Source organism: Notamacropus eugenii, chromosome 2 (assembly GCF_028372415.1).
Source record: "Notamacropus eugenii isolate mMacEug1 chromosome 2, mMacEug1.pri_v2, whole genome shotgun sequence".
Classification (NCBI taxonomy): domain Eukaryota; kingdom Metazoa; phylum Chordata; class Mammalia; order Diprotodontia; family Macropodidae; genus Notamacropus; species Notamacropus eugenii.
The window spans coordinates 350615052-350636111 of NC_092873.1; the positions used below are offsets into that span (position 1 = coordinate 350615052).

Here is a 21060-nt window from a genome sequence, read left to right on the forward strand (position 1 = left end):
GAGCTAGGGGCAGCAAGGTGGCACAGTGGCTAGAGCACTGGCTTTGGTGTCTGGAGGATCAGAGATGAAATCTAGCCTCAGATACTTACTAACTGTGTGACTGGGCAAGTTACTTTAACCTCAATTGCCTTCAAAGAAGGAAGGAAGGAAGGAAGGAAGGAAGGAAGGAAGGAAGGAAGGAAGGAAGAAACCGATAGAAATATTCCAGAAAAAGATCATATGGGCCTGAGAGTGGAGGCAGTGTGAGTAGAGGAGAGGGGACATATGGGAGAGAAACTGAAGATACGAATGACTAAATTTTGACAAGTGATCTAGACTGAATGAGAATGGGTGGGTGGGTAGGGGGGACTGGGGACTATAGGACTAGAAGGAGAGAGGTGTTCTGGGTGGTAACAGGGAAGTTTGAATGAAGGGAGGGTTTGGGGGAAAGATAATTGGCTCTGTTTTGGCCATGCTGAGTTTGAACTATAGATGTCTAACAATCAATTGATGAAATAGGGCTGGAGCTCAAAAGGGAGACCAGGACAGAATAGATAGACCTGGGAAGTACCTGTAAGGATAGGAAGGGAGGAAACAAGAATTTATTAAGTGCGTAATATATGTTGTATAAATATTATCTCATTTTTTTCTCACAAGAATCCTGTGAGGCAGCTTCTATTATGATTCCCATTTTATAGTGGAAGAAACTGAGGCAGACAGAGATTACTGGATTTGCCCAGGGTCACCCAGTTAATAAATGTCTGAGGATTGATTTGAACTCAGGTCTTCTTGACTCCAGAGCCAGCACCTCATTCCCTTATGGCCCTGAGGTTACCAAGAAAAAGAATATAGAGAGAAGAGTTTTGGAGAGCACCAGTGGTTAGTGGATGGGAGCTGGAAGAAGCTCCAACAAAGGAGACTGAGAAGGAACAGTCAAACAGGGAAAGGGAGAACCATGAAAGAAAAACTCCTGAAAACCCAGAAAGCAAAGAGTATCCAGGAGATGATGTTACAAAGAGGTTATGCCAATGTTACAGAGATCTCAAGTAAAATGAGGGGTGATGGATTAAATAATCACTAAAGTCCTTCCTTCTGTGACATTTTTCGTTCTATGAATGTAAACACAGAGACCCAGAGTACCCTGTATACAATACACCCACACATCCCAGTCCACGGTGAAGTTCTACCTTACCTTTGAGGACCACTAGATGGTGCCAGATCCTCAGGCAATGGTGGCCCACAGCGTGGCTCCCAGTTCACGATCTAAGATACTGAGCAGCCAAGAAGAGTGGTGGGCATGATATTGATCTTTGCCCAAACACTGTGGACATCTGACACTAAAGTAGGTCAAGGCACTCATGATATTACTCTCCCCCCACTCCAATTCTGTATCACACTTCCCCCTCTCTCACAACACCCTTCCTTTTGCAAGATCTGGCTCATTTGGGTCTAGATGGTACCTTGCCTATTGTCATACATAGAAGCCCATCACCATGCTTATTGCCCTATGTGGCACTAATGAATTAGGTCATTTCTGTTCATTGGCATCTGAATTCAGCCCCTGTGATAGCTTTGCCCAATGCCCAGGAGAATGTGGGCAGGGTTCAGGGCCACCTCCCTGGCTTTGCCCTCAAAGTCACTGGCATTTATTTAACCCAAGCTATCCTCATGCCAACTGTGCTCCCCTTTATCTAATGTTCTTTTAACATGAGTTCCTCCCAGAACGTCAGTGAATATTGAATATCCCTCTCGAATCTCTTATGGCCCCAGCACAGACATCAGCTTAGTTAGGATTCCTCCGTATTGCCTCCCCACTGTTCCACATCTCCAGAGTCCTTTCAAAGGTGAACAGGACTTTAAGGCTAGGACCTGTTCATCTTGCTGGCCCAGGGTAAGGTGCCCTGCCCCAAGTTGAGCAGTGTGAATGGCATCAGTCCCACTCCATCACCTGGCAATCCTCATCACCCTGCCATTGATAGGATCATAGGATCTTAGATTTTAGAGCTATAAGGGATCTTAGGGGCCTTTCAACCTCTTCATTTTACAAATTAGGACACTGAGTCACGGAGAGGTTAAAGGATTCTATAGAGTCCATCTCAACGTACTCCATTCACAGCTGGCGGGCTTGGTAGTTCTTGTGCCCCTGGCCTCACAAGCCCACCTTTGTGTCATTTGTACCCACTGCTTCTACTCCACTGAAAGCCCCTGCCCAGCCTTGACAGGGCAACCTTTTCCATATCAATTTGACTGAGAATTATTTCTTAATCACCACTATGTGTCAGGCTCTGTGCTAAAAACTGATGATACAAAAGTGAAAAATTACAAAGTCCCTGTCCTCAAGGAGCCTAGGTGCTCGTGTTCTCTTTCCCTCCCCCGCCCTCTCTCTCTCTCTATATATGTACACACACACACACACACACACACATATTCGCATATACACACATATATATTTACAGAATCTTCAGTCTGAGGGATGAAAAGGAGAGGCAAAGGACCCAAAGACAATTTGAGGAGGGAGAAATCACTTTCAGCAGTAGGGACCACGTCCATATCTCAAAGGGTGTTTCCTGATCATGTTCAACCTGAATAATAATGCCCTATCAAAGCGGGCAGGAACTTTCAGTGAGATAGCAACTAGTGGGTACAAATGGCACAAAAGTAAGCATGTGTTGTGGACAAGGAAAGACAAGGATTCTGTCCTATGGGTTTATTCAATTTCAGTGCACTGTTCTGAACTCATCACCCTGCCCAGTACACTTGCCTATTCTTTGTAAAAGTCCTGCCCCATTCCCAGCTTCTTGGAGGCTGTGCCAACAGAACACAAACTTAGGCAGGTGCTACCAAATATGAAAGGTTTTTAGTACAGGCTAGCCATGGACCGTCATTGGCATTACTCACTTCATAGGTGCTTGCCACCAGCTGATGAATATGTTCAGCCAGGAAGAGAAAGGTGAAAGAATTGTGACCCTCCTCGGAAGGATGAAAACACAGATCTTCAAAGTTCTAACATAGATTCATTCTGGTCCCTAATTCTGCAGCCTGGGCTTATTTCTGGGGAGTCCTAAATGCTGGGGAGGCTAAGTAGGAATAGGGGGGATTCCCTCTCATTCCTCCCATACAAAAACTGGGTTAGAACACAGAGGGGCAGCTAGATGGGAGCAGCTAGTGATAACTGAGACCTCTGGAAAGACTTGGTTTGGACCATCAGAGGACCTAAATATCCAAGTGCCTGCTTACTAGCTGCCTGATCTTGGACAAGTTACTGTTTTTTCTCTGGGCCTCAGTTTCCTCATCTGTACAATAAGCTCTAGGATATCTTCAGCTTCTGTATCCAAGGATTCTTCCACTATCCTCCTCAAGCCTTTGGAAGGTAGAATCTGAGATGGAATCCTACGCTCCCTCTTTTCTCAAGAGCCCTTCAGGAAAATTGTACGCTGCCTCTTTTTTTCCCCAGACTGTCGGGGAGCGGGAGGGGGCTTTCGAATGCTTCCCCTGTCGGTCCCTTTCCCCTCACACATTCCGATCCCCTCACCCCCGTCTTGTCCCAAAACTCTTTTTGCTATTTAGCTCCCCTACTCATCCAGCTTCCCGGGAAGGGGAAACTGCGCCGCACCCTATGCCCTCCCCCTCCCCCATCGCCCTGGGCGCCCTTGGCGCCCGGTTGGCAGCAGAACAGAGGGCACCCCGAGCGGGTGGAAACTCGCCTCGCTATGGGCTTCGAGTGGCTGGCGATATGCGCTGGGGGGACGCGGAGATAGACAGACAGATACCGTTTCCACCCCCACTCCCCGCGCCCCCACCTTTCCCACGCAGCAGGGCGCCCCAGGGAAAGGGCATCAGTCCCTTGTCCCTCTGTCCTCAAAGCTGAAGCATGTCTCCCTCCCGTTTCTGACCTCCTTCCCTAGCTTAAAAAGAGAGAGAAGGGGAGAGGAGAGGAGAGGGGAGAAAAAAAAGGAGAGAAGAGAGAAGAGGTCTCGTAACCAAGCATTTTAAAACTATTTCCTCCCAGTGGATACTTGATCTAGCTCTTTCGGAGGAGAGAGAGGGAGTCGTGGAGTCCCCTTCTCCTTTCAAAACCTTTTCCACCCCTCCATCTCACCCTTCCCCGCTCCCACCCCACCCCCCAATCCCTCCATGCTTCCCAGAGATGCAAAATTAATGCCTAAACCTCCCTCCACTCCCAACTTTGGAGAGGAAGCTGAAGGCGCCGTTGAGGTGCAGTTCCGAGAATAACCAGCAGGTGGAGGGATTGCACTGCGTGCTTCTGCGGCTTCCCGGCGTCGGGGTGTTGAGATGAAGAAAATGGTTTGAGGGGTGGGAGGTTAGGTTGGGGGAGAAGGGAGTAAGCAGAGAATATCCGCAAGTCTCATGGCTTCAGAACATCACAGAGCCTCCTCCCCATAGGCTGGAGTAAAGGGAGTCAAGCCCCTGAAAGCGTGGGATGGATGAGGGATACTGGGATGAGAGGAGGATGGACATGAGCAAGGAGGGAGGACTCCTTAGTCGGGAAGGTGGTGGGTAAGGATGCAGTTTTGAGGGTTAGGTCGCATCTCTCAGGAAAATGAGTTTGGGAAAAGATCGAGAGATTTGTACACCCAGGCGGGGACACGTACAGATACACAATCTGGTACCCACACTTGTGCCTACATTCTGATGCTCAAATCCCTGTGTAAACGTGCATCTCCAGCCAGACATATACATAAACCCCATACACGTTAACTTGAACCCAGTAACATAAGGTTCTGTCTGGATGTCCTCTTTTCATTTCATTCACAAATCACACACACACGACCACATTCATGCTCCATGCCCCTAAATACAAAGAGCCCCTACCCACCCAAGCACTAACCAGTGGCAAACACAGACCACCATTGAGCATACCCGCTAATCTATCTCTATACCTCTCTAGGCAAACCAGAAACAGGAATAACCCTGCAGGCTCACTCCCCATATATCAGGCGTCCCCAAAGTGTTACTATGGTTTTTAACTTTAATAACTTAAAATTATGTTGGGATACCCGATATAGGGACACATACCAGATTCATAGTTTCTCTAGAAATGCAAACAAAATCAAATGTCCCACTACCTGCTCTCTCTCAAAGACACAAGTTAAGCACGCCCCACTGCCCTCTCTAACCCACTCCTTTCCTTCCCCTGATTTTCTCCAGTAGCATCTTTTACTCCAATTATCTTTACCTTCAGAAACCTTATACTTCAGACACAGTCTGTGTGACTTTGGGCAAGTCACTTAACCTACCTGAGACTTGGTTTCCTCATCTGTAAAATGAAGGGGTTCTATTAATCGGCCTTTGAGGTCCCTTCCAGCTTTACATCTATAATTCTGTGATCACACCACACACACTAGACATCCCACCTCCCCTGAACAAGACCTTTCTCCCCATCCTGAGGATGACAAGAATCTAGAACCTGTTCCTTAGAACCTTGCTGGACCCTTTCCCCGTTTTCTGTACACCTCTCGCTCGCATTTAGCTGCCTTCAATTGTATACAATATAACATGTATACAATGTATACACGTATAACAATATGTACAATATAACATGTATACAATACATGTATACACGTATACATACTTAGTTGTAGGTATATCATATATGTAAACATACATGTAAGCAGGAAAGCACATGTGCACTCAGGCCCATCGCGCTTCATAAACATCGTACAGGGACTGTCTTCCCCGCCTTCGCCACACACACGCACCAGAGTTAGGCCCACAACCAAACCCACAATCGGACAGAGGCCCACGTGGTCACTTTCAGGGGCTCTCAAACCCCATTCCCCTGCCCACCCTTCCCCACTCTCCAGTTCCATTTTATTGATCACTCCCCCCCGCAGCCGACATAACATTTCAGAGACACTTCAGGTTTATTTGGGAGGGGGGGTCGTGAGACTGACTGGAGGAGGACTAAGGGGCGTGTGTATATATGTGTTTAGGGTAACAACAAAGAGTGGGAGAGAGAGGCAGGGAGAGAGACACAGAGAAAGAGACAGAAGTGTTTTGCCTTCAAGGCAATACTTCCAGCCAATCAGCGAGCAGCATCCACCCTCCCTGACTCCACAATTAAGCCCATAACCAGCCGGCCGGGCGGAGCTGGCAGCATTTGGCTGAGACGCGGGACGAGAGAGGCACCTAACGCCGGTCCGAGCAGGCGATGATCTGAGAAACCCCTCGGCCTCCTCCTCCCCCGGAGACCCGCGACACCGAGGCCCCCGCCTCCCCTCCCCTTCTACTCACGACCCCCCTCCCCCTTTCCGCCTCTTCTCCTCCCCCGTGCTCGATCGCCCCGGGTTGCAGCCACCTCGGGGGTGGCTCGGCGCCAGTCAGCCAGCAGCAATGAGTGGCTCCTTCGATCGCAAGCTCAGCAGCATCCTTACGGATATCTCCAGCTCGCTCAGCTGCCATGCTGGCTCCAAGGACTCCCCCACTCTACCGGAGTCTTCCGTCACGGACCTGGGCTACTACAGCGCGCCGCAGCACGACTACTACACGGGTCAACCTTATGGCCAGGCGGTGAATCCCTACGCCTACCACCATCAGTTCAATCTTAATGGGCTTGCAGGCACTGGTGCCTACTCGCCCAAATCGGAATATACCTATGGAGCCTCCTATCGGCAATATGGGGCTTATCGGGAGCAGCCGCTGCCAGCCCAAGATCCAGGTAAATGGGGATACGATCCAGAGGCGATCGAGCTCCGAAGCGGGGGAAATAAACTGCTCAGAGCTAGGAGCAGGCGCCTACTGCACGGTGGGGTGTGGGGGGGCGGGTGAGGGCGATAGGGATAGAGTTAAAATAAGTGAAAAATGGTGGGTGTCAGAGGGCCCATGAGATGGGCAGAGTGAATAACTCTGGAGATCGACTGGATGCTTGCTCGGGGAGCCAAGGAAAGAAAAAAGTTAGGGCTTAGAGAAAGGATTGAAGAAGGGAGGACGGTGAGTGTCATGGGGAGCGGGGGAAGCAGGGAAAGAGATTTAAGGAAGAAATGAAACGAACCACGGGAAGGAAAGAAAAGGAAAAAAGGAGAAAGGAAAAAAAGAAACCATGGAAGAAGAGAGATGAAGAGAAAGAGAGATCGCAAAGGAAGAGAGAAGGCAATTAAAAGGGGAAAGGAGAAAGAAACTGAGATGGCGATAGGAAAGGGGAGATGTAGGGAAAGGGGAGAGAGCTGGGGTAGAGACGGAGCAAAACAAGAGACCAGAACACAGAGCGCAAAAAGTTGAAAGAGACAGCCGGTGAGACAGGGAAAGAAAGTGTCCGGAGTTTCTAAAAAGACAACAGAGAAGGGTGAGAGGGAAGGAAGATACTGTAGAACTAGTTATGGGCGAGCCCGAGAGACACCCAGCCACGGAAAGATTGCTCAGCTGGAAAGACACCCAGACGGGATGGGGAGCTCCGAGCTGTGGGCGGCCCCGGGACCCAGCCCAAGTCTGGAAACAGCCCGGCCTGGCCCCAGCCCTCACCGGAGTCCCAGCTCTCTCCTTTGGGTCCTCATTTTGCCCAGCCCCGATACACAGAGGCTTAAGAGCTGGGGAAATCCCAGAGGGGAAGAGGGGAGGGCAGCCCACTAGAATTAGAAGGGGGAATTAGAAAAGGATAGTGAGGGATCTCTGGAGGCTGACCCACGCTCCTCCCTCCCCCTACAGTGTCGGTGAAGGAGGAGCCGGAGCCGGAGGTCCGAATGGTGAATGGGAAGCCCAAGAAGGTCAGGAAACCTCGAACCATCTATTCTAGCTACCAGCTGGCGGCCTTGCAGCGCCGCTTCCAGAAGGCCCAGTACCTGGCACTGCCCGAGAGGGCCGAGTTGGCTGCCCAGCTGGGCCTCACCCAAACTCAAGTAAGGCTTCACTCTTGTATCCCCTGCTACCCCCATTTGAGACGTTCCTGCTTTCTGATCTCTCACCTTTGGGCATCAAGAATTGGGGGGGGAGTGGAGGTGCACGCTATCTGTCTCTTTAAGATCTCAACTTAAGAGATGCTGGTTTCCCCACCATAGTCTGGCAGGAGAGGAAGGAGTATGGGAAACAATTTAAGTATGGAAATCTATGGACAGCCCATCTTATTCTTAACTACTGGCTATGTGTTTGGCTTGAGTTTGATGCTTTCATACTAGTATTAGAACAAGTGTTCATATTTGAGTATTTGCATGTGGGTACATATGTGTGCATGAGTTTGAGATGGAACAAAAATAGTGAGGGGGACTAACTGTTTCCCATTTGGTGCAAAAATTCCTGATTATTTACCTAACCAGGGTCCATTCCATGACATTCCCTAGATTGGACTACATATGCATGGGTGTGCATATATTTATTGTGTGTGTATGTGTATGTGTGTGTATGTAAGAGTGCAAACATGCCTATATACATACATGTATCTGTATTTGTGTACTGAATGCATATAATAGCAATGTAGATGAGTGTATGTTTATAAGTGTCTGTGTGTATATCTAAGTGTATATGAATATATATACATACATATATATTCTTCATCTGTATTTCTGATGTGTCTCCAACACATTCTTGGTGAATCATATAATTTTCATAGATTTAGAACTGGAAAGTACTTAGAAATCATATGGTCCAATCCCTTTCATTTTACAAATGAGAAAACTGAGATGCAGAGAAGTGACATGACTTTCCCAAGGTCACATAGGTAGTAAATTACAAGGAGAGAATTTGAACTCAGGCCCTCTGACTCACTGGTTTTTGCCAGTGAACCACATTGTCACTGCACAGAAAGGGGAGCCTTTAGCTCCAGGCCCCAGAAACACCTACTGCCATCTGACTGAGCTATATCTCCCTTGCCCCTGCAAACCCAGGGCAGGAAGGAGAGACTGGTGGGAAAAGGCAAGAAACATGACCTGGTTCAGAGGCTGGGCTCCCAAGTCCCCTGCACGGTTAAAATGCCCCTCATATAGGTGCCAGAGAGACCTGGGGACTATTCAGGGCCCTTTCTTCCCACCCTATCCTGGCAGCAGCACCGTGCCCCTGAGGGGAGGGTTGCGGGACGCCTGGCTCCCTCCTAGTGTTGACAGGTGGGACGCTGCGTGGGGCCCAGCCGCTGGGAATCTGGGTCACCCAGTGAGAGAGCTGAATCATTGTTTGTCAGTGTCACGGGGTGGGGAGCAGTGTCAGGGAGGGGGGATGCCCTCAGAGGAATTGGGGGAGTCATTGTTCACCTGCTCCCTGAGGCTTGGAAGGACAGACAAGGGTCCCCAAGTTACCCACCCCCATGAATAATTCTTGAATCCCTATGTGCCTCCACATATTTGTGTTTGTGAGTGTGTGGTTGAATTTCTCTCAGTATTTGTGTATGTTACTGTTTATCTGTGTGTATATAGCTGGGGGGGTGGTGGCATTTGTGCCTGTAGATGTAGGTAGGTGTGTATTTATCTGTGTATCTCTGAGTATATATAGGTATTTGATATGCGAGAGAACGTCACTGTCCCAGGGCACCCCCAATATCCCCTGCCTGTGTCCCACCTCTTCTTGGCTCTGCAATAACTGATGCTCCCTTTCTATTCCAGGTGAAAATCTGGTTCCAGAACCGTAGGTCCAAGTTTAAAAAGCTCTACAAAAATGGAGAGGTACCCCTGGAACATAGTCCTAACAACAGCGATTCCATGGCTTGCAACTCTCCCCCCTCTCCAGCCCTCTGGGACACCCCCTCCCACAGCACCTCGGCCCCAGCCCGGAGCCAGCTACCCCCCCCACTCCCCTATAGCGCCTCCCCCAGCTACCTGGACGACCCCACCAATTCCTGGTATCACACTCAGAACCTGAGCGGACCTCACTTACAGCAACCCCCTCCGCCTGCCACCCTGCATCACACTTCTCCTGGCCCCCCACCTAATAGTGGGGCTGTGTACTGAGGGTGAACCTTGCTCTGGGATCCCGGGGGAACCCAGACTCCCCACCCACTACCAACGAAGGACAACCCAGGACTGAGCCAGAGGAGCATCCATCATGGCCGATACTCAGGAATCAGCAAGGAATGGAAGGGGTAGGGAGAGGCCCCCCAATCTCCCTGGGCTACCCCCTTTCTTCAGGGATCTGGGTTCTTCCTGAACAACTTTATAGAAACCCAGGATTTCCCACACTGTTCCCTGCCGTCCCCCAGCTGTTGGGGCGCGTTGTACTCAGCTGGGACAGTATCTTTCCCGGACAAATCTGGACAGGCTCTGGGAGGTTCCTGTCTTGTAGGATTTGATACTTTGCCTCATTTCTCTGGACTGGAGACTTTGGGGATGGAAAGCGGGAAGGGTAAGGTAGAGAGCGCTTGAAGGTATTGGCAAAGCCATTGGGAGATTCTGGCTCATAGTCAGACCATGCTCCTCCCTACCAGCCCTTGGAAAGACCAGTTAATGAATTCCCTTGGTAAGAAGGCTAGAAGGAATGGGTGGAGGCTCTTTCTGTCCCCTCTGTCCTTCTCCACCTCCCTCAAACCCCATATTAGAATTGGGGGTTAAACCAAAGAAAATACCCAGAGTGGGGAAAAGACTGATTATTTGTGGCCTTAAAGAAAGGAACCCGCTGAGCCGTTCCTTTTTTTCTCTAGGACCCCAGACCCCTTCTCTGTTAGGGGTTCTTGAATAGACTTCCCCAGGGTCTGTGTTTCTCGTTCAGTGTATAGAACTTTGCACAACTTTGGTCTAAAAGCTGTTGAAAAAATAGAAAACAAAGGGCATTGTTAAGAAATAGGACCAAACTCCCCTCTTGGGCATCTTCGCCTTCTCCTCCCACATTCCTAATCCATCTCTCCCTCCTCCAGCAAGTTGGTGATTTTTAGCCCCCAAACCTCAAGTCATGAAGAAAACCAGCCACCAAGAAAAAGTAACCGCTATCCCCTTCTGGGTGTCGGAGGAAACAAATTTCTCCTGGCTGGACTGGGTTGGAAAATGCCCAGTGAAAGGGAAGAGAAGGGGGATGGGATAGGAGGATGGAGCTGAGCCATCCTCTTGAGCTGCAAGTATCTTGGGGCTCCACATTGCCCCCCAGGGACCCCAAAAGCCATCTCTCCTCTTCTTACTGTGGTAAAACACCAAAGAAAAGGGGGAACCCAAATACTGTAGAGATGTATATGTATATACATATACATATATAATATTTTTTTAAGAGAGAGAAGCCACCTCCCTGCCGTGGTTTCCTATTTATGTGATTATTTCCTCCTGTACAGATCTTGCTGTGTGTAGAACTGAGAGAACGGGGTTGTTGGCGCCTGGTGGATTTTGGCTTGGTGTTGGGGCAGGGATGGGTGAGAAAGCTGGGAGACATGCGGATCTCCGAGAATCCCACCCCTGGAGACAGCATGGCCCTGGTCGGCTCCCTCATCACTCCCCCCACCATACTACTCTCCTCTTCCTTTGTGCTTTCTTACTGGACCCATCTTTATATCTGATATTAATAAAAAAAATTGAATTTAAAGGCTCACAGCCCGCTAACCCACTGGAGTTTGGGAAGAGGGATTTGGGGATAAAGGAGGGCTTATTCTCTGGATCGAAGAGCTGATGGTCCCTGGCTTGAGGGGAAGTAGGTTTTCTAGGGAAGGTGGCATGAGTATTAACAATGGGCAAATCTTCTGTGTATTTTCTCCCCATCATGTCAAAGCTGATGAGTTGCCACCCAGGGCTAGTGAAAGCAAGGACCCTGGTGTTTAGATTTGGGTTCTTGTGTCCTTTCTTTGCTCTGGGGCTATACACCTCAATGCAGTGGTAGTGGTAGGGGAAGCATCAGAAAGGACCTCAGTTCTGAGGTTAAATTTTTATTAGAATATAGAATTTAGAGCTGGAAGGGATTTTAAGATCATCTAGATCAGGAATTTTTAACTTTGTTTTGTGTGTCACAGATGCCTTTAGTTGTCTGGTGAAATATTTGGATTTTTTGGACTTAGAGTATTTTTTAAAACTCCAATTGAAGAAATTGTTCATTTTCATGTGGAATTTAGTAAAAATGAAGATGTAACTTTTTCCCCTATCCACATTCACACAGCCCAGCCAGATCTATCCATGGGTCTGTGAGCCCCAAATTAAGAATCTCTGCTCTAATCTTCACCCATTTTAGAGATAAGAAAATTGAGAGAAGCAAAGGGCTGTTTCTAAGGTCACACAACTAGCAGGTTCATGGAAGTAGTAAACAGAGCCTATGTTTGCCAATCTCTCTCTTCTCTCTGACCTGCCCCTCCCTTCCCGTGTCAGGCCGATGCCCTGGGCAGGCAGGGCCTCAGGGACTCCACTCAGCGTGGCGTCCCCTGCCAGGCAGCTTGCCTCTGCTCTGATGGCTGCAGGGTCACCTGAGGGCTGCTCTTTGATCTCTGGCTCCTGACAGACATGCTTACACAGGCATTCCCCACCTCATCGTCCCTCCCCTTCCCCCCCATAGCCCCTCACCCCTGCATCTTAAAGGGCTGGTATCTGGTCTAGCTGAGCATCCAGTTTGGGGGAAGGGAGGGTGCCAAAGACAGGAGCACCCTCTCCAGCTGCCCTCACCTCCTCCCTTGCTGGCAAGGACCCCGAGCAAATGGGACTTGGGTTGGGGATAGGGATGGTGACGGGAGATAAACAAACGACCTAATGTCTGAAGGCGGGTGGGTTCCTTGTTTACCTTCCCCGGGAGAGAACCAAGCCCTGACTCAGAACCCTCTCTCCCTGCTTGAACTAGCAGGGCCAGGGCTGCTGGCCTCCTGCTTCCCACCTCTCCGTCTTCTGGGCTGGCTGGGTGCCTCGCTCCCTTCCCAACATAACCTCCACCCTCTTCAGCCCCCAAGCTCTGGGGCCTTTCAAAGGAAGCTGAGCAGCTGGATAGAGAAGGCACTGAGTTCACAGGGCAGCTGGACGCGGAGGACCGAGAGTCATGCCCATGTACACATACATTCAACAACATCGCATCACACGGGCGCCCGTGCCAAGAAATACAGCAATCTATCTCTCCCATGCAAACATGGAGTAGGTCACAGAGCCGTCTTAAACAACCGTGCATGGACACAGGAACATAAAACAAATCATAGGGATGTGTCAGACTTTTTCACGCCGGGCAGCTCACATACCACCACATACATAGATACACACACACTCACACGCACGCACACACACACACACACACAAGAAAAGCTCCCCAAAACATTGTACCAGCAGAGATTTAAACACACATATCATCCCGAACACAGAAGCATTCAAAACAGCAGCAGATTTAGATGCAGGCACACATATGTCATCACACACACAGATGTAGAAACACATGGGCAAACACCAGATACATGGCAGTATCCCACCAGTACAGAGATATTGATACGTGACATACCTAGACATGGAAACTACGGCCTCACATGTAGATGGACACACAAACCCCACGCAATCCCACTCTATTATACACATATACACACACCTATGGAATTCGAGGTCATTTCATCCAGTAAGCACAAACAGAGGCAGAGCCTTTTTTCCCAGGCACACACCGTGCTCATACACACACACGCAGCACCCGTGGAAGTCACGCAGACACATGTTGAAGGATTCAGAAATCCTGAGACAAGCCTAGCAGGACCCTCCAGGAAGTGGTAGGAGGGAGCTGGGTTGGCAAGGGTTAAGATGGCAGCTGCCAGGCGGGGCTTGAGTGGAGCAGTTTGGTTTGAGGGCTGCGTGCAGGCGGGTGGGAGCAGCAGTGAGGCGGCAGGCGGGCAGACTTGCTGGAGACACTGCATTTTATTAGGGCCGGGCTGCCAGCAAAGGGAGGGAATGAAAAAAAAAGGCAGAAGGAAAGAAAGGAAAAGAAAGAAAGGAGGAGAGGGCGGGTAAGCAGCCTCCAGGATGAAAGGATGTTGTAAACTCCCTAATACCTCCCTGCTCATCCCAGGGCCCGCAGTCAGGCTGGATTAACAGCCCTGGTGACCTCCCGCTGGGGTCAGCCCCACCCCATGACCTCCCTTTCCTCCTCCTCCTCCTTATTCTCCTTCTCCTCCCTTCCCCCAAGCCTGCCTGACCAGCTTCTCTTCCCCTCACCTTTCCACAAGCATCCTTGTGGGGGTGGAGCAAAGGCACCAGGGAAGGACAGGGGTAATGGGAAGGGGGCTAGATGAAGCTAGGATGGGGACAGGGCCACTTCCCTGCCATAGAGACTGGCAGGAGGCCAAAATTGAGGAGGGTGGGGCAGCCATTGGCAAATGCCCCTGAGATGGTGAGGAGGCCAGTGGGATGAATGCCCATTTCCTCAGACCTGGCCCTTCTAGGCCACACCTGTTGCATCCTACCATGTTCAGAGGACTAGTCCAGCTGCCACGGAGAGCCCCTCTCCTCCACCTCCTTAAGTAATGCTTGGGAGGGAGAGAGGGAGGATCTCTAGTAGCACCTAGGATATCACAGAAGTTGGAAAGGACTTCCTTGGCCATTGGGTCCAAACTCTTACTAGAAGAAAAAGTACCCAACCCACCCCTAGCATACCAATCAGAAGTCAGCCTGGTCAGTGTCTTGTGACATTGGTACATCCTTCACTTCAGATTAGAGAGCCCCTCCCCTCCATACCACAGTCTCATCAGGCTGAGCTACCCTCCCTCAAGCTGTCTCTCCTGGTACCATATCTAGAGATGCAAGTTGCCACTGTTCCTTCTCCTATAATGGTACACAGTCCTTCCCAGTAGATTGCCAGGGAGTCACCTTTCATTTCCTCAATTATATTCCAGTGCTCTGCACAGTGCTGGGCACATAGTAGATGCTTAATAAATGTTCATTGAATAATTGAATCAACCTTAATTTCCCACTTGTCACATACTATGGAAAGAGCCTTCTACTTGGAGTCAAGGGAACTGGGCTCCAATTCCTGCTCCACTACTTCATGACCTTGGGAAAGTCATTTGCCTTCCTGGGCCTCAGTTTCCTCATCTGAAAAATGAAGGGGTTGGATTTGAAGACCTCTAAGGTCTCTTCTAGCTCTAGATCTCTGATTCCATAAGCCTTTAAATTCACACCATAGAGAGAGACAACCATGGTCTGGGAGACTCTACCCTGGGTCCAATCAGGGCAATAACCTTGGAAGAGGTTTTCCTGAGGGCAGGTTCAAGGAAATTCTTTTAATGGCCTCACTCTTCTTGTTGTCATCTCCTCCTCCCTATTTTGCTCTAACTGCCAACCTCAATTTGGGGTTTGGGTTCAAATATAGAACTCAGCAGGATTCTGGCTATAAAAGATGAATTAATCTAACTCAAGAAATACAATCCTTACCAGTTTGGTGCAGTGGTAAGGCCCCTGGGAGGGGAGAGAATGGACTGACAGTCCCTAAATTTGTCAACTGAGAAAGGATGATCCCTAGTCCTCTTGGAGTCAGCCTGGCCCCTTCGATTGCACTAGAATAGACTTTAATTCTCCCCTTCCCTAGCAGGCATGGGATGGTCTCCAAAAGCCTCAGTTTGATAGTTTTTAACCCTTCAGCTGGAAACAGAAGAGCCCTCTAATTCCAGGCCTCAAAGTTAGATGGTCCCTAACTCGTCAGCTGGGACAGTGTTGACTGTCTTTTGTGGCAAGCTTGTACCTAATATTGGAAGCTGAGAATGCCACATCATTGAATCTCTTTCCCAGGAGATAGTCCCCTTCCATACAGCCCTCATTTCCCCACAGAGGACCGCAGAGGGCTGGGTGAGCCCTGGGGGAAATGATACTCTTGGCCATCATGGGACCCTGGCATTACTGCCAGGCAAAACCCACTAGTAGATGGGTTCTCAATCTCCATGCTCCAAAGTGGTCTTGTGGACCTTCTCCTATTTAAACCTGAGCATCCACCCTCTCATCATCCCTCCCATAACATGTAGCATGACAATGCCTCTAGAGCTGTCCTCTCTGAACTAGGTTGGGGCTCTGGGCTGAAACCATCAGGAGTTCTTGCTTCTTGAGAACTTGGCAGCTGTGACTCGGACCCTCAGTTCACTCCTTATCCCAGACTCTGGGCTCTAGCCCTGGCTGGTTGTGTCAGTCCTGAGTTGCATCAACCTGCCCCTGGGGGAGTTCTGCATGTGTAGGGGGTGGGGAGCCCCTACCAGCACTCTGGCCTCTGTTTTCCCATCTCTAATTACACTGCACTAATCATCTTAATAGGCTGTTTACCAACTACAGGAAAGCTGAGGATCCAGAGATGCAAAAACCAAGAGTGCTAAGAGATAAGTTTTACCAGCCTCAAGGAGGCTAGAAGGGGCAAAGGGGGCATTGGGAATTTACCCTGACCTAGGGGAAGTGATGTGACGTAAGGGTGGGACTCAAATCTGAGGGGTAACCAGATAAATGTGGGCACTGAGTAAGAAAAGCACACTTGCCTTGTACTGTCCCATCATGCCTCGGGTGTGGGTAATTCGGCATGCCTAGACCCAAGTCATCTCTGTCGTTGGTCTCCTGAATCTTCCTGATCAGCAGAGGCAGGATGCTGGGGGGTGGGTTGGAGGTGGGATGGGTCCTTTCCAAAGCTCTAAGGGTTTTAGGACTAAAGTCAGGGATTTGAAGTGAAGGGGGACTGGTTGGGAGCCTAGGATGCCAGAATCCCTGAGGAACTCTGAAGTCATGATTATACCTGACATTTAAATAGCACATGAGAGATAACAACATTTATGTGGTGTATGTATCCTTGGGAGTCAGGATGGCCTAATGCTGTTCTCAGGCTGACCTTGAAGTTAGGAAAACCTGGGTTCCTGTCCTACTTGTGACACATACTCTTTATATAACCCTCTGTGAGTCACTTAAAACCCTTTTCCATTTCCAAGACAACTTTTTAAAATTATGAATTACAGAAGAGTTACTGATCTGCATTGGTGGAGAGAAGATTCCACATGGGGAATTCCCTTTAGTGAAAAAGTCAAAGATCTAGAAGAGAGGGAAGGCATCATTGACCCATTTTTCAGATGAGAAAACTGAAGTGTGGGAAAAGTAAAATGACCTTTCCAAGGTCATAAGTTCATCGATTTAAAACTGGAAGGGGTGAGTCCAATTGCCTTAATTTACAGATGAGGAAACTGAGCTAAGAAAGATGAGGTGACTTACCCAAGGTCCCACAGATAGTAAATAGCAGAACTGGGCTTTGAACCCTGGCCTTCAAGACTAAATTCCAGTGCTTTTCTTATTTCAACCCACTGTGGGAATTGTTAGAAGGAAAGATTCCTGGATTTCCATGCCATTTTGAAACAGATCTCTCTCTTGGCATCAATCAGGGCTTTTCCTCCCTTGAATCAGGCATTTCAGGGAGAGGAGCATGAGTGAGGTCCACAAACACACGTGAAAATTGCTTTGGGATTAGAGGAATGTTCTGAGTGGGAGCAGGTCCAAGTGGTCATGGTGGTCATAGTGGCCTGGATTGTGCTATTGGAGGAAGGGACACTGGAAACCCCCACCGAGAGATCTCCAACAGTTGCCCACTGAAGGAAAGAGAGAAAGGAATAAAAAAAAAAACCAGGTAGGCACTGGAGAATCTAAATTTAAAGCTACAAGGAACTTTTGGAATCGACATATAATCCCTCTCATTTTTCAGATGAGGAAATGGAGTCCAAGAAAGTAGAAGTCATTTGCCCAAGGTCACATAGAGACTGAACTGGAGAGTCATGATGGAAACCCAGGGCTTCTGACTCTAAACCCAGTACTTTTTATGATGCTCCTTGCCAGAGAACAAAATCCATTTATGTCCTAAAAGCATGGGCTCCCCAAAGGAAGACTTAGGGAGTCAGAAAGCAGCTTCTGTCCAGATTCTGGACTGAGCACTCCTTGTAGACAGAGCTCTGTGTGAAGTCAAGGAAGGAAGGAAGGAAGGGAGAGAGGGAAGGAAAGAGGATAAGGGAAGGGAAGGAGGAAAGAAAGGAGGGAGAAAGGGGAAGGAAGGAAAAAGCATTTATGAAGGACTTACTATGTGCAAAACATTGTGCTAAGCACTGGGGATATAAAAAGAAAGCTGTGCCACCCCTTGCCCTCCAGGAACTCACATTCAGACTGGGAAGACAACACATATAAACGGTCTCAGCTGCAAGTCAGATGGAAAGGTCCTGTGATCTTTAGGTGCATCAGCAAGTAGGGGAACATTCAGCTGAAAGAGGGGCTGTGGCCCTGGCCCTAGAAAACTCTCATTCTGAAGGAGGAGACTGGACACTTAGGGAACAGAGAGCAAGGCATGTAAACAAATGAATAGAGTTAGTATGGACCTCAGCACTGAGCTAGCTTTGGAGGTGAGGAAGGCAGTTGGAGGACAAAGCAGAATCAGGGAAGGCTTCCTGGAGGAAGAAGTGAGAAAGAAAGGGAAGAAAAAAGTTGGGGAAAGCTGAGGCAGAAAGAGAATGAGGCGTCTAAGTGTACAGATGGTAGGAGACAGTACAGAGATGCAAGGGAAGGGGCTTAGATGAGAAAGGAGGAGAGATCTGAAAGGAAGATTAGACAGGCAGAAGGGCTGAAGTGAGAGAGGCTCAGAAGAGGGGACAAGAGTGCCCAGATTCCTGGGTTTTGGTTTTTTTTTTCTTCCTGGGGCAACTTCATTCGGGATTTGCAAGATGTGCTGACTAAGCAGGGAACTGAGACTCCACCCTGAGGGATTAGCTGGGGCTGGGGAGGGGGGAAGGCCATTCTCCCACTCACTGTAAGTTCACATTGCACCTGGCAAACAGCACCATGCCCTGCCCAACATGCCAAGGGCACACAGCCATAGCATGCAATGTGTGTGGCACCCCTTCCACACCCCACTTCCCAGCCCTCCCAAGGACCAGAGTCAGTACTTCCCTGAGCAAGGAAGACAATGGCCCAGAAGGATTAAAGGGACCTGCCCCAGGTGGTAGAGCAAGGAGGGGATGGAATATAGAGAGACAGAGGCAGCTTAGTGGGGTCGCTGGAAGTATGGAGTTAGGAATCAGAGGTGGGGAGGAAGGAGTTCAGAGAATCATCTCTCAAAGATCTGACTCTTAAGATCTTATGTCAAGGGCTTTGACCCATATTGAGGAGACTATAATGATAACAATTACAGTAATAAGCTGCTTACATTTATATAGCATGTTAAGGTTTGGAAAACAATGATCTCATTTGACCATCCGAGACAGGTGCTATTATTATTTTCATCTTACAGATGAGGCTCAGGAAAGTTGAGGAACTTGCCCATGTTCATTGAAATTGCAAGATTCAGAGGAAGGACACAAACCCAGTTCTGATCTCTAAATTCAGCTCTCCATCTCCCATCCAGGGTGGGGAATCTGCAGCCTCGAAGTCACATATGGCCCTCACTTGAGGACCTAGAGGGCCACATGTGTCTTTGAGGCTGAAGGTTCCCCACCACTGAGTATGCTCTGGTGCCTCTCCGATGGCAGGAAAGGAGAGGATTTGGAACAGGGTTGGGAAATAAAGGTGGGGACAGAAAAGCATTGAGTAAGGAGGGCATACATACCTTCCCTCTTTCTGATCAGGCCTCAAACCCTTAGACACACATCATCTCTTCAGAGGGTTTCTTAGACCTTAGTTAACTGTTTCTCATCTAACCTGATGTAGCCACACAAGGACATAAGCACCTTTCTACAGAGAGATACCTAACAACCACATGGAGAGGAGTAGGGGCTGGAGGTGGGAAGACAGAGAGTCAAAGAGAGAGTGACAGAGATAGGAAGAGATATAAGACAGAGATAGAGAGATGGGGGAGGGAAGGAGGGTGAAAGAAAGAGAGAGAAGATAATAGAAGAGAAGGGGGAGGGGAGGGAGAGAGGAGGGGGTGAGAGAAGAGAAGGGCAGGGGAGGGGAACAGAAGGGAGAGAGAAGGGGAAGAAGAGAGGGTAGGGAAGGGTAGGAGGGGAGGGGGAGAGAGAGATAGAGACAGAGATAGAGAGAGAGAAAAAGAGAGAAAGAGGATAATATGGGGAGGGGAATGAAATGGAACAATAAAGGAAAATAGAGCCAAGAAAGAGAGAAGTACAAAAGAAAACAGAATTGAGAATTGGAACACCTTTGCCACTAGCTACCTGTGTGACCTTGAAGAAGTCACTCCCCTTCTTGGGTCCTCAGTTTTCCTTCTTTGTATAATGAGAGAATTGCATCAATAATTTCTAAATTTGCCTTTCAGCTCTGGCATTGTGTTTTATAATTCTAGGAGACAGGAAGAAAGAGACAAAGGTGTGTAGTGAGAGAGAGAGAAAATAGGATTTGAGAGGGTTTGAAAGAGGAGGAGAAGCTACACCCCTCAGTCACAACATGGAATATTAATGTGTTGTATGTCATGTATAAACTGATACAGTGTGAAGTGAGCAAAACCAGGAGGACAATTTACACAGTAATAGCGATGTTGTAAAGAAAATCAACTTTGAAAGACTCAGTGATTTAAAAACAAAATAAATTAACACAATATTCATTTTTTAAAAAAAAAAAAAGAATTCAATCCCAACAGATGAAAAGAGCTTGGCTATGGAGCCAGAATACCAGAGTTTCAAATATGTGTCTGCTACTTCACAGCTGACCTTGAAAGTAATTTCATCTCTGTACCATTTCTCTATCAGTAAAATGACAGTGTTAGACTAGATGATGTATCAGATCTTTTTCTGCCATTCACACTGCCTTCCCTAAGAGGTTGCAAGCTCCTTTAAATCAGAGAGAGTTTGCTTTTTGTCTTTGGATATTTCCAATGCCCGTTGCTGAGTAGATTCTTTAAAAATGCTTATTAATGAATTAACTGCTTAATTCTAGCAGTAAATCCTATGACCCTAAGTCTTTTGCAAGGAGGCTTCCATCATCTGAAACATCACTAAACCAATCTAGTCTAATAAGGTCAGGGTAGTCTGGTAGTTAGAAGATAAGAACTTTGGGATGGTAGCTTAGTGGCTAGGGGTATGTCAATGATGGGAGGGAAGGGTTAGGGTCATAGGATCATCCCCTTATCCTCAAGAAGTCTGTTCATTGTCTGACATCCATCATGTCAGAAGTGTCTTCCTTCTCCCAGGGCAACTGTCTCAAGGCTCTGACCTTTCCCTACTTACGCTCCTTCTGGGAAAATCAAGGAAGGAAGAGGATATATGTGACTGGAGTGAGAGGGCGTGACTAGAGATGGCTCAGGGAACACTCAGTATGTGGGTAACGTTGTTGGTGAGAACAG

The 21060-nt window shown here is 48.5% G+C and overlaps 1 protein-coding gene across 1 annotated transcript; it reads left to right on the plus strand.

The window, feature by feature from the left end:
• The first annotated feature begins 6109 nt into the window (after positions 1-6109).
• Positions 6110-11418, plus strand: DLX3 (distal-less homeobox 3). Its single transcript, XM_072646097.1, has 3 exons — positions 6110-6658; positions 7642-7832; positions 9522-11418. Exons 1-3 carry the CDS (start codon positions 6334-6336, stop codon positions 9864-9866), a joined length of 861 nt encoding a protein of 286 aa, XP_072502198.1. The 5' UTR covers positions 6110-6333; the 3' UTR covers positions 9867-11418.
• Positions 11419-21060: the final 9642 nt, after the last annotated feature.

Bases quoted from the DNA above. Each gene is read 5' to 3' on its own strand.
- DLX3 (XM_072646097.1), top strand. From the start codon at position 6,334: ATGAGTGGCTCCTTCGATCGCAAGCTCAGCAGCATCCTTACGGATATC. The intron at 6,659-7,641 runs GTAAATGGGGAT...CTCCCCCTACAG, and splicing joins GCTGCCAGCCCAAGATCCAG to TGTCGGTGAAGGAGGAGCCG. The intron at 7,833-9,521 runs GTAAGGCTTCAC...TTTCTATTCCAG, and splicing joins TGGGCCTCACCCAAACTCAA to GTGAAAATCTGGTTCCAGAA.